At 31.1% G+C, this 13,582-nt stretch overlaps 1 protein-coding gene across 7 annotated transcripts in view; it reads right to left on the bottom strand.

The window, feature by feature from the left end:
- Positions 1-2,272: 2,272 nt before the first annotated feature.
- Positions 2,273-13,582, bottom strand: part of LOC129799623 (uncharacterized) — a 53,705-nt gene continuing 42,395 nt past the window's right edge. For 6 of the 7 annotated variants that reach the window (XM_055843682.1, XM_055843685.1, XM_055843681.1 and 3 more), the window contains 3 exons: positions 3,761-3,906; positions 3,538-3,689; positions 2,273-3,010 (listed from right to left, as the gene is read on the bottom strand). In XM_055843682.1, the coding sequence (XP_055699657.1) occupies positions 2,902-3,010; positions 3,538-3,689; positions 3,761-3,906 (407 nt within the window). In that variant the 3' untranslated portion in view covers positions 2,273-2,901. Of the gene's footprint in view, positions 3,690-3,760; positions 3,907-13,582 lie in introns of all 7 variants that reach the window. The other variant, XM_055843686.1, reaches the window with a different exon arrangement.

The following is a 13,582-nucleotide window of genomic DNA, read 5'->3' as shown; positions in this document are numbered from 1 at the left end:
GATAATTATTACCTACTTATTTTCCAAAATTGATACACTGGTGAATATTTTCTAAATAATTTGGATTCTTTGAATACGAATCCGTTATCTATTTTAGAATTTCACAAGAGTTCTTTTCTCCAGAAATCCTTTTATTAAAAATGGCCACTTGGGGTAAAAAGTAACAAAAACTATGGAACAAAAAGTAACAAAAAAGCGAAGCAATTTCTGATGTCTCACGGCGAAAAGAAACGTCATTATCATGTCTCACCGCTTGTTGTTTGCATTGGTCAAACGATTTGAAGTTTTTGTGTTTTTTTCTAAAATAGCTTGAAAAGCGCTTTTCCCGTTTTCTCACTTTTCTCGCAGAGAAAATGCTGTTTTACAAAGGTGTATATGAATAAATTTTCTATGAAAATATGTCCTCTAGGTATTTTTTCAAATTTACGGAAGCCCGAAAAGAAGCGAATCAAATTATGATAATACCCAATGTCTGGTACTATTTGCCCCAGCATTTTTGAGAATGGTCACAAAATTACCTTTTAGAAATTGGCTCGATAAACTCATTTTCTTACAAAATAGAGGAAAATTACTTTCACAAAGTTGTAGAGCAGTAAATTTCCTTTAAAACTGCACTAATTTGAAATTTCTGGGGCGCTAGGGTAGCTTGTAAAAAAATAAAATATCCGTTTTGTGACTTTTTGCCCCAGTCTCCCCTATATATAATTCAAGCTCTTAGGCATATAAAAGTACAATATTTAAAGTATATGTTCTGAAATTTTCTTTTAAAAATTTTAAAAATTCAACTTCTGGGACATGATTCTCGGAAACCTTTTGGGAAAAAACATACTTTTTGGTGGACAAGATTTCTTGGAATAGCTTCATCTGAAATCCAAAAACCAAGTATTTCCGTTTAGCTGATGAGTTAAACCAGTCATTGATTGAAGGATTTAAAAAAAAAATTAAATTTGAACTTTTGGAAGAATTCTATACAAAAAAATATCATTTTTGATGTACATCACGTTACGTTTCGTCTTGTAGAATAAGTTGTGATCAAGTAAACAAAAAATTCTTCATTCAATGAATAGTTTAAATAATCAGCTAATAGGAAATATTTGATTTTTGGATCTCAGATGAATCAATTCCCAGAAATCTTGTCCATCGGAAAGTATGTTTTAACAAAAATCTCCAAAAATCAGGTTTTCAAAATTTTTAAATGAGAATTATAGAAAATATAGTGTCAATGTTGAAAAGAGCTAGTATTATATATTTCTTCTATTATTCTGAAAAAAATTAAAGGAAATATTATGTTTTCTTTAGTCCTCTTCACCCACGTAACCCCTTAAAGAATTTATGATAGTTGTGGTTGTGGGTGACATATTTGCCCCATTTTTGGTATATTTTCAAAGTTTACTCTATAAAAGTAGAAAAATAAAATAAAAGAAGTAAATTTTTCCTTTTTTGTCATTTAATTAAGATTTACTATATTAAAAAATCATAAGAACGAGCCGCAGGCTATTTTATTATATAAGAAAAATACCAATTTCAAAGCTGCTCCAATTTTAAAGGTGCCCCACTTCCCCCTTTCAAAACTAATTATTATTTATTATACTAATTGTTATTTTTCAAAAACTAACGATTTATACTGCTCAAAGCAGAAAGAATTTTTTTTATTTATTAACTCGCCTTGTCGTTTTCGTTCAAAAACCTGATGAATCCTTTAAATTTCGTTAATTAAGCTGTATCTCAAGCTTTGGAATAAGCATATTGTATATATTTTTTTAATTTATACTATAAAAGTTGACTCGAATTCTCGAATTTCTTAGTACCATTTTACTCCAAAAAGTTAATAGGAAAGAGCTGAATATTTATACTGCTCTCTCTTTGAGTTCGAGTAGGAAAATATGGGAATTAATTTATTTTTAAAAATTTAAACTATGCAACCTTCAAAATGCTTCCAAAAAATTACAGTCGACGGATGTCTTTGTATTTTACCTAATTTTGATAGGGGGAAGTAAAGCACTCATGAATAGGGGTACCTTTGAAATTGTTTTTTTCTCCTTTCAAATGAACTCAAGGCTCATCAAAAATGCTATTTAGCTTCACAATTGATTTGCCGAGCTAAATTATATCATGGTAAAGTCCAGATTCATTTAAAATACATGGAAAAATCATATTTCAAAAATATCCCATTTGAAAGTTTCCCCATTTCCCCCTACCAGAGAATTCCTTAGTTTTTGTGATCAATAAAAATGAACAAAGAATTGTTTTGTAGAAATAAAACTCAGCGCAATATTACTAATTTTCTTTTTATTAGACCTTAATTTTTTACACTATTGATTTTCTTTGTATTTTCATCTCTTATCTTCATATTCTTGTTTTTACACATTCTCTTTATTGTCATTAGAAATTAACTTTACAAATGGATAAAGGGGTGTTTTAGAAAGAAAGGAAAAATTGCTATTTATTTTTTTTAGTGTGCTGATAGTGCTTGAGGAATATCCTTTATGGATTACAGGTATTCACTGGGATATTGTGGATATCAAAATTTGCAGAGTTTAAATACTCAAAAAAAAATCACAAGCAAATTCTGTAGTGCAATGTTTGCAGGGAAGCATGATATGGTGAACAATTATTCCATTAATTTATTGATTTACATTAATTGCATATTTATTCAGTATATTTACAAATTCATACGACTTGATATTTTAGGTGGTTTTATTTTATTATTTATGGAACAAACAAGCACATATCGTGGACAGAGACAAAGAGCAAAGAGCAAATGAAAGTGTTTTACATTGAAGACTGAAAGATGAAAGAGAAGTGCTTCTTCTTTTTTAATTATTCTTACTAATATGGACACTGGGATATTATATATTGCGTGGTGAGTGGCTCAAGAGAGATTGAAGGATGTGGAGTGACTTATAAGTTACTTGGGGGTCCCCGTGAACGATGACCTGGTGCACCGGAGTGTCGAGATCCGGGTCGAGAGTGCACAATAGCATAGTGATCGGAGTCAATTGGTAACGACCTTCAACAAGGATATTAAACTTCTGTTAATGCCTCTTTTACAGGTGTCTCATTCATGCAATTAATTTTGGTACAGAGATACACACACGCAAAAGGAATAAATTATTACACGCAATTTGTTAACTGAAGGAATCGACTTTATAAAAGAATTGTGCGGAATTAGTTGTTTCGTTTCTGTAATATTTGCACAAAAACTGCCCTATAAAAAATATTCGACAGAAGAAATCGGAAATTAACTCACATGAAATTTAAATGACTATTTTTTCAGCAATTTCCTCATGTTTTAATAATTTTAAAACGAGTAGGAAATTGGAAAATTCTTGAAAAAACTGATCCACATGAAATATTTTTTATAGAGCAATAATTACTTATTGATAAAATTCTGTTAGTGAATTTATAGAGATGATTTTAGCAGATTTTTCTCTTCAACCAAATGGATTTCATGCACCAATGAGCCATTTAAGAGGGAGAAAGAGGATTCATTTATGTTTCTTCTTCTTTTTTTTTTGTCTTTAATATCGATCAGACCTATTGGAATGGATTGTGGATCCACCACTCGTGTATCCCTTGTTGTGTCCAACATCACGACCATGGAGGGAATATCTTGAACCATACTGACTTCCGTGCCAACTTCTGTATGGATCGTATTCTTCAATTATGGACGGCTCCTTCTCAATTATCTGCAGATTAGAAAACAATTATAAAATAGATAAATCTTTAATATGCAAATTCCTCTTAATTTTCTGCTAACCTCAGTTCTTGCACAACTACAACTCATTGCTGTGCACAGGAATATGTTCATGAGGAGCATTATGAGGAACAGAACACCGAGAGCTATCGTCAGCCACAGCAACCAAGCCGGTCGAACACCTCCCTCTTCGCAAATTGGGGACACCACTGCAAAAAAGTTCATAGGGCATTAGAAAATCTACATCAAAAACGAAAAATGTTCGATTTATCGTTTCCGTTTACTTTTGGTGTACTTTTGCATGACAACTTATCCAAAGATTACAGGGTAATTTGCCAAAAGCCGGACAGTGCTGAAAGTCAGACTGTTAAAGACCATTTTAGTACTCAAATATATACAGTCTCCCTTATACGGGCTTCAGATCTGAGGCTTAGCCAAATGGCTTAACTGCTCTAATTTCTTATCAATTATGATATTTTGGGAAAATTTAACTTAGGATTGGATTATTAAAGATAAATAACCTATTAGGCTCTCAAAAAGAAATAAAATTGCACGCTATTTAGGATTTTGAGATCTACGGTAACTGGGCTAAACTTATAGTCTGAAGACCGCTTTACGTTATTTATAGAAATTCCAAATAGATCTTACGACCACTATATACTCTAAGAATTTTTAGTCAAAATTTGGAATATTGAAACAAATTTTCTTAATAGGAAAAACTGTGAAAATTTCTTCAATAACGCCGGATATAGAAATGCCAAATATGCCCTGTAAATAACCCTCTGCAAGCGACCTCCTGCAAACAACCACCTGATCATGAATCACTACAAACGACCCCCTGCAACAAACAAATTTTGGCATTTACAACACATGAGTCCAGTTTTATTCCAATTTGCTCATAAAGCGAGCTATGATAAGACGGCGATAACCTCAATTAAACATTTTAAACAAATTCTTAAGCAGTTGGTCACAGATTTTTGAAAATTTACACAAAAATCGAAAATCGTATAAGGGAAGAGTACCCCGGATAGGAATGTTAAGAGACATCCTCGATATTCAGTTGCAAATATAAGCCACAAAATATTACTTGGTATTTTTGTGTATACTAATCGGGATATTAGTGATCCATTTAATTATAACATATCTGTGCATTTGAGTTTTAAATTATTACAATAAATAAAAAGTAGATGTAATTGCAACTATGTACTCTGTACCTCGGATCGTCACGAATTTAATCAGGTGTCTCACGGAAAATTGATTTTATAAATTAAATTTGAGCTAATGCACTGTATTCTAATGAGGCTTAAATGGAAAAAAGTAGCTAATAATTTTTAGAAATTCATTTGAATTGGTCTAAAAATATGGTAATAAGTGGACGATCCGAGGAACACTGCCGATCGCTGGTGCTCTTCCCTTAACCCCACAAATAAGTTCGTAAAAGTTTGTAGTTTTTTTTTCACAAACTCTGTTCGTAAAATGATCATTTGACGAGTTTTTTTCTTTTACGAACATATGTTCGTAAATATTCGTAACCACACAAAAAGAGTTCCTAAAATTTTGCCATTTGTTCGTACATTTTTGCCAGACAAACAAAAATTTACGAATAAAAATCTACGAAAAAGCTTGTCCAATGAACATTTTACGAACAAATGTTTGTGAAAAAAGTTCAAACTTTTACAAACTTGTTTCTAGATTTTGCGATTTACAAGCATTTCGTAAGTCTCCAATAGGAATTCACAAACATTTACGAGCAAGTTTATAATTTTTTTTCAGTGTAAAGAAATTGTACATAATTGACCTATATATTAATAAAATTCTTTTGGTGTCCTATTCTTTCTGATAGATCCATGCTCACGAGTATGAAGATTTCATAAAGTTTTATTTATTGCATAACTTGTCTATAAATTTACCAGATCACAATCAATTTGAATCAATCTATATTTGTGATTAATACTATCTATCAATCCATATTAAAGCAAAATGAATAATAAAAATTAAAATTCGTATACGAGGGGTAAGTCATTTCAGGGAACTCGAGCCAATCTTGCTGGGGAACCCATACATTTTTTCCAGGAAACCCGGGGAACCTATACATTTTTTTGGGAACTCGGGCCAATCTGATTGATTATGAGTTACCCCTTGTTCGTATAGGGGAAAGTTGTCTGCCTTTGATATACGCCAGCCTTTGATTGCTTCAATTTTTCTCTTATTTCCCAAAACTAAAATTCAGTTTTGTTAATCAAAATTAATAGAAAATTGTTAGTAGTATTAACTATAGTTCACAAAATGGAATTTTTGCTTTGGAAAATAAGAGAAAAAATGAAGCATTCAAAGGCTGCCGCATTCAAAGGCAGGCCACTTTCCCCTATATTGTAATTATCGGTTCATTACTGCCTGATAAACGATTTCAACTAATTCGGATTTTTTAGAGACTTTAATACCATTCCAAGCAAAACATGACCCCATTCGGTTAAGAAACACGCTATCTAGAGCCCTTTTAACCCTTTATGAACGAGAGGGTCAAAAATCGGGTGTCATAAAAAATCACTTTTCTGTCTTTTTAGACCAAAACGCAACTTTAGAAAGCCGTAGGAAAAATTTGATTTTTGGGTCACCGGTGACCCAATCGTCCTCAAAGGGTTAACCTTTGAAAACAAAAATACAAAATATCAAATACTTAAACTGAAGTTTTTTACTTGGTTGTAAGTAAAATTATTGTTTTAATCACTTACTTATGAAGACTAGTCTCTCCGTTCCGAAAAAAAAGTCGTGCGTTTGCTAGAACATTTTGTATGAAAAAACGTACGAATTTTTTCGGAACATAAGAAATGCTATTTTACAGCGTTTGAACTGTTCTAGTAAAAAGATTTTTTGACAATTTACTTATTAAATAAATTTTTACAGACTTAGTTTAAAAAAAAAATCTTACCATTACTGCTGCATTATAGCTCATTTTCGATAAGTAAAAAAAATAATAATTTTAAAAGAACAAGTAAATATACCAACAGAACAGTCGAAAATATCAGTAAAGTACTATTTTTCTGGTCAATAAATTTCATTAGAATCTATCCAGATGCAACGGGCTAAGTGGTATGGCTTATGGCTAATGTTTTACATTAACAGTATTGAATCACATCCAGTAATAAGGTTCGATTGATTTAATTTCCCAAGACAAAATACTGATAATCTTATAATCGTCTAATAAAAGGCAATAAATGAATATCTAAAAAGTGTCTATAGAAATACCGTAGTTTTAGTAAGTATTATTTAAAATTAACATTATTTTTTACAGAAATTTGATCAAGCCCTTTAACTAAATAAAAATATAAACAAAGATGGTTATAGCATCAATGAAAATTTTCGATAAGTTGCATTATAAATGTCGTGTATAATGGCCTCTACACATTGGGAGCAATTTTTGTCAAAAAATGCTTTTTTGAAGGAAATTCCCTGCAGCGTTGTAGGAGGAAACGTCAAATTTCTGTCAAAAACGCAATTTTTGACGAAAATTGCTCCCAATGTGTGGACGCCGTAATACAGAATTAAATTGTTCAAAAGAAATCAAGATCTTATTAATTTTGAGATTTTTTTGAATCTTCTGATAATTTGCATCAATTCTATTTATCGAGCATAATTTAGTAGGGGAAAGTACCCATGCTTCGTACAATTCCAAGCTTTGTAATGACTAAATTTTTTTTAAAATTTCTCAATTAATGTAACTCTGCAATATATTTTAAAAACTGGACACTTTCCTCCAGTTGTTACAAAGAACATTTATTGAGAAACAAGGGAAAAGTTTAGTCGTTGAGGAGCTTGCGATCGTACTGCAAGACTAATCGGTTGCGCGGCTAAAGTCCCTATACCGTTATTATGAAAATCCCATAGACTGATTGGGTACACAATGTACATTGAAACATGGGCACATTTCTCTACCCTTGATTTTTTTCATATTTTACATTAATAATAAAGATTAAAGAAATCCTTCAAAAATGTTTTTTTTTTCGTGATACTAGGGAAAAGTACTCTTGCTTGGAACTTTTATATCTTCGAATAATGTGATTTTTTCTTTATTTTTCCTAAAATAGAGAAACACATTTAAATTACACATTTCTATATTAGTTAGCTTATTATCAATTAATGATAATTATGGGTAAGTCTCTTAAGAAAAATAAAAGAAATTTACATTATTCGAAGAAATGAACGTTCGAAGGGAGAATACTTTCCCCTAAGCTTATTTTTTGCTCTACGTTCTAAATTTCTTATTGAACTAACACTTCTACATTAATAAAAAGTTGTAGAAAAACTTTCGAGAAGAGAAATCTAGAAAAAAATGCATTTTAAATATTAGCAGACGATAGAATATACAATCTTAGATTTTCATTACTGATCTTGAAATATGCAAACAAAATGCGTTTTCTTTAAAGTATCACAGTTCTCAGACTCAATCTCCAAAGCTCATTTAAAATTCAATTCAGGAAATAAAGGAGATCAGAGAATAACATCAAAAGTTTGACCAAAGTCACTTTATTCTTAGATATCTCTATAGAGATATGGTTAAAGTTTGTAAAATAACTGTCACATTATAACTAGGAAATAGAGACGAACTGACTAAAATACTTTCTGATTCCATTCACAATATTCTGAAATTCTCGAATGAAATAAATTCTAGTGAGAAATAGTTATTCATTCAACCTATGTATCCGGAATGAATGATTTTTTTCACAAGAAAAGAATCACATTTAATTCAGAGTGAATACAATGCAATATTTGGCATTGAATTGGAATTTACATTATTTATGTGAATTTCAAATGATTTTCCAAATAAAACAAAAATCATTTCCTCCTTTATAACCAAAGTTGCAGGAAGAGAATTATTCTGCAGAGGGTCTGGTCAAAGTAAAGAAGAAAAAAAAATAAACGCAACAAAGCATTAAGAAAATCTCAGTTTATTTCGATATTGCGTTATGTAAATTTCATCATTAATTCTAATTTTATAGTACACCTTAGTTAATTTAAACGAAAATGAGAAGTTTATTATCATTATTCACTGAAGAAATGGCTAAGAAGATAACGATTGAAAAAAATCAATTAGTTCTCAGTTTAATTGAGTGAATCAAGGAAGAATGCACTAAAGCGTTTGGCGGATTCACTGACTTTGGCTATTGCTGGAATGCACATGAAATATTTGTTCCGACACACAAAGATAATTATTTGCGGTGTAAATTGAGGAGAGAATCATAATGAACACAAACATGACTCTTAAATGCTCTTCCCTCTAACTGGGATGTCGTTAACATTTTCTTAGCGTTCTGGAACTATCCCCCGAACAGCGAGTTTAGATTAGTCTGGATGTTTGCAACATATGAAATGGGTATAAGTATAGAATTATCTTTAAACTGTAGAATGTGGCTCATAATTTGTCTCAGCAGCAAGACAATTAAATTAAATTAAAGAAAACTACAAATCACTTCTATATGTTTTACAATTTTAAACATTTGCGATGCATGGCTTTACACGCATAGTACACTCCGGAAATATATTATGAAACCTGCAAAAAAATCAGTGATATGGGTGATGACACATCAAACAGTATCCAATCAGCCTAGAATTTTCTTGTACAAATATTTCTATATATAAGAACTCTGTCTATGGTAGTGAGTTGTGCACTACCACTCCTACCAGTTCACTGAGAGAAATCCGAAAAAGTTAAAATAATATTCCGGAAATGTTAATTTTACCCTACAGTATTGATTCGAAATCGGTGTAAATATTATGCTTTTTAGGTGTATTAGGGGTTAAAGTTACCCTCTTTCATGTTAATTTTACCCTTAAAAAGGTGTAAAATTAACATTAAAAAATGTTGATATACTTTTACACCTAAAAAGTGTCAAAGTTATCAGGAAGAAAAGTTAATCGCATCCCAGTTTTTTTCTCAGTGTTGGTCAAAATTGTGCAATTTAATTAAATTTCTCATTATATTTTTTTCTCAATTAATACTAAATGAAAAGTAAAAAAACACTTTCTAATATTCTATGTAGTCATTTTAATTCAAAATAATATTCTGGAAATGATCTGTTATGCTCATAACGTTTTTGAAGCGTCTCGTCGCTAATCTCTTTCCACGTCCGTTTTATGACAATTTCAGCCCTAAAGTCATATTGTGTCGACACACTGAGAAAAAAGAGGGTAAGGTAAAGTACCCTTTATTCGACCGGTTCCTCTATTCGACCGGTAGATTTATTTATTCAATTTAATTATATTTGCTATAATATTTTGTGTATGATCTAACATTAATAGGTCAATTATTCTTTAAATAATACGAATCAGTGACAAATTCATAGAAATTGATGAAAATCACCATCAAATATTCAAAAATTGACCCACCGGTCGAATAGAGGAACCCGGTCGAGTAAGGGTACTTTACCTTACGATTAACTTTTCTTCATGGTAATGTAAACACTTTATAGGTGTAAAAATATATCGAAATTTTTAATGTTCATTTTACACCTTTTTAGGGGAAAATTACCATGACAAGAGAGTGAATTTAACCCTTAATACACCTAAAAAGGTAATATTTACACTAATCTTGGATCAATATCGTAGGGTAAAATTAACTTTCCGGAATGTTATTTTAAATTTTCGGTTTTCTTTCAGTACAGTAGCTCCTTATAAGCTTTACTGGATAGCATTACTCTCAGGTTTACTATTGAATTTAAATCCGAAGAATTTTTTGGTATACAGTAGAGTCTCGCTATAAGCCATCGCTCTATAGTCCACAATTTATCGACCGTTGATTTCAAAACACTGATTTTAAGTTAGGTTATGTTTTTTAGTATGCGACATGCATAATTATTTTAATATTTTTGGCAAACTTTATTAAGTAGTTGTGATAATTGTGATCCACAATGAAGAGAGCAAGGACAAGTACCACAATCGCAAAGAAAGTGGAAGCCGTCGAGCAATTTCAATACTAAAAATCGTTGATAATTTTAAAAAATGACATGGACTATAGTGCGACCCAAGTGTCAAATTTGAAACCAAATATGGACTATAGCGAGACTCTACTGTATGTAGAAAGAATACAACGGTGATAATTTGAAAACTGAGAATAATTTCCCCTCTCGGGAACAGTACCGCAACGAGATGTTCGTGAAGTAAAGGAATCAGTCTCGATTAGACCGAGGAATCATGAGCATGAACATCTTTGTTCTCAGCCTGAAGGAATGGATAATTGGATATCCTCAGGGTCCAAGGTAACATATGTTTGTACATATTTAAAGTGCTTTAATCATTTTTAGCACAATACATTGAACCATCTTGCCATAACAGCCCCTAATTGGCGGGAAATGTGTACATCGTAGTAATATTTGTGTAAAAAGAAATCCAAAATAATGAATTTTCACGAGTGTTTTTCGTAGTTAAACCAAGAAGAACCTGAGAACTCGTTTAATATGAGTAATTGGAACATTTTTTAATATTTATTTTAAGTGTATATTGGAAAAAAATGACTTAAGCATGCTATAGAAAATATATATTTTCCTTTTAAAGCACTTTCAGAATTTAACTCTGAATAGAATAAAACATTTTTCATGTCAATTGGTTAATTTTCAGATGATATATACCTCAATAAAAAATATTTTCATATCATTTACCGATTACTGGTTCACTACCATAACCAATTTGAATTGAACCGATAATATAAACCACTCAATAGGTCGCCAAAAATGGTTTAGGAGTATTACAATTGATTTTTGGACAAAAATTATTTCTTGGTTCCATAACTAGTTCATTTATCTGTTCATTATCAATTACAAACAGTTCAGACTTATCTAAAATTCCAGGACTTTCTAACAAGGCCAAACAAGGCCCAATTCGATTGAGAAATACTCTATCCAGAGTTTTTAACCCTTTAAGGAAGAAAAGGTCAAAAATTGGGGGTTAGAAAAAATAATGTTTTCTAACTTTTTAAAGCAAAATACTACTTTATAAGGCCAATCGTCCTTAAAGGGTTAAGTCGTTTTCGTTTTCTATTTTTAATAGTTAAAGTACAGAAGCCAAATTCTCTTACCAATTGCGCCAATTGCACTGCGGACCCACAATGGTCATAGTTAGGTATGATTTTTATATAATCACACCTATTTCCACTGCAGAGTACGTACACCCCGTTCAAAATGAAAGTATTTGTAAATTTACATCTTAGTTTATGTGCAATTCTTTTAAATTACAATTATTTATGCGATATAAATCACCTCTTGAATTAAATCAGTTTACTATAGAAGATTCTTCAATGTCCTTAATAATCCAATTCTAGGTAAGTTAACTTTTTTCAAAAAATCTTGATTGATAATTTATTATAATAAAAGCTAGAGCAGTTAAACCATATGGCTATAAGTCGCAGATCTGAAGCCCATACAAGATAGGTAACCATAAACTTAATGAAATAATGTAGTCTCGGCTTTGAATTTTCTAAAAGCAAGTTCACGAATCTCAAAAACCAATACCTCCGGTTCTAATTTGACCGAATTTACTAAGAGCAGAGATGAAAGCTCTTGACACTACAACTCTCTAGTACATTTGAACTTCGGTAGACCACTGCTAGGGGAGGCACAATCAAAATCTATTTTTCATAACACATAACCTCTATGTAACCGATTTTGATGAAACTCAACTACAATAATTTGATCTAGGCTAATCATTAGTAAAAAAAACTTATCGAATATATTACATTTTTGGAAAACATCATGAGTCAAATTAGGGGAGACCAGGGATGTTTGGGACAGGGGTAGTGTGGGACAAGGCGATTTTTTCATGAATTTTTTATATAAACGGGATTATTTAACCACTACTCAATCGTAGGCAATATTAAGATATATCTTGACTAAATGAATAGATATCCTCAGTTTTATTCTTTTACTTTTATGAAAACTTTTTTAAAAATTGATAAAAATAAGAAATTTTTGATTTCTCAGTTTTGCTCTTTGTCTTTTATATCAGAGATATATAATCAAAACTTTTTTGTCTCATTAGGTAGCAGTATAATCTGCGAACATACTTTTGTAAAAGTTTCAGAGATTATACACTTTTGTTTTTTATTTAAAGGTTTTAAATACCAAAACTATAATTGGGGATATTTGCGACACCTGAAAGGGAACGAATGGAACATTGATTTTCGACAAGATTTTTTATTGTCAAAATGGAGAGTAATGCCCAGTTTCTACTGGAAATCTCCCTCTTGTGCAAACTTTACCAGCAGTGCAGCAGATGTCTCTAACTACAGAGACAATTAAACCATCATTGTCTTGGGAATCAATAATTTCTTCTCAAGAGAATATTCGACCTTAGCCTAATCCCGTTAAAAACTATTTTTTCGAAAATTTCTCGAGCAATATCCTCTAAAATTCTCACAAGTTCTCCAGAAAAAGCAAGGCGATAGCTTATTCAGAGAAATAAGTAAAAAACAGGTACAATGCAATTGTCGTAAAATCAAACAGGAATCCGTCAATGAGTTCAAAACCAAAAGTTGCAAGAGAATCTTCTCGCCTGAGGAATTTGATGATCATGTTTGCAATATTTAAAATAAAAAAAAAACAAAGAAAGATAGATAGAAAATAAGAAGAAATACTTTAAATAATTGATTAACAATAAATGGCTCTACTGTACAAATAAAATTAATATTAATTTCTAAGTATGAGAAAAATGATTAAACATTTTGATTACTATTAGAAATATTTTTAAAATAGTATTTAAAATTAATTAACGTGCTCCAATAATGCAAATTATGAAAGAGAAAAAGCGTCCCAAACATCCCCTTTTACGTCCCATACTGCCCCACATCGGGGAGGTTTGGGACAAAGCGTCAAGTAAAATGTTTTATCTTCTCCAAGA

The sequence above is a fragment of the Phlebotomus papatasi genome, chromosome 1 (genome assembly GCF_024763615.1).
Source record: "Phlebotomus papatasi isolate M1 chromosome 1, Ppap_2.1, whole genome shotgun sequence".
NCBI lineage: Eukaryota > Metazoa > Arthropoda > Insecta > Diptera > Psychodidae > Phlebotomus > Phlebotomus papatasi.
Note: the sequence above shows the minus strand (reverse complement) of the source record. Positions and strands in the feature narration are given on the sequence as shown.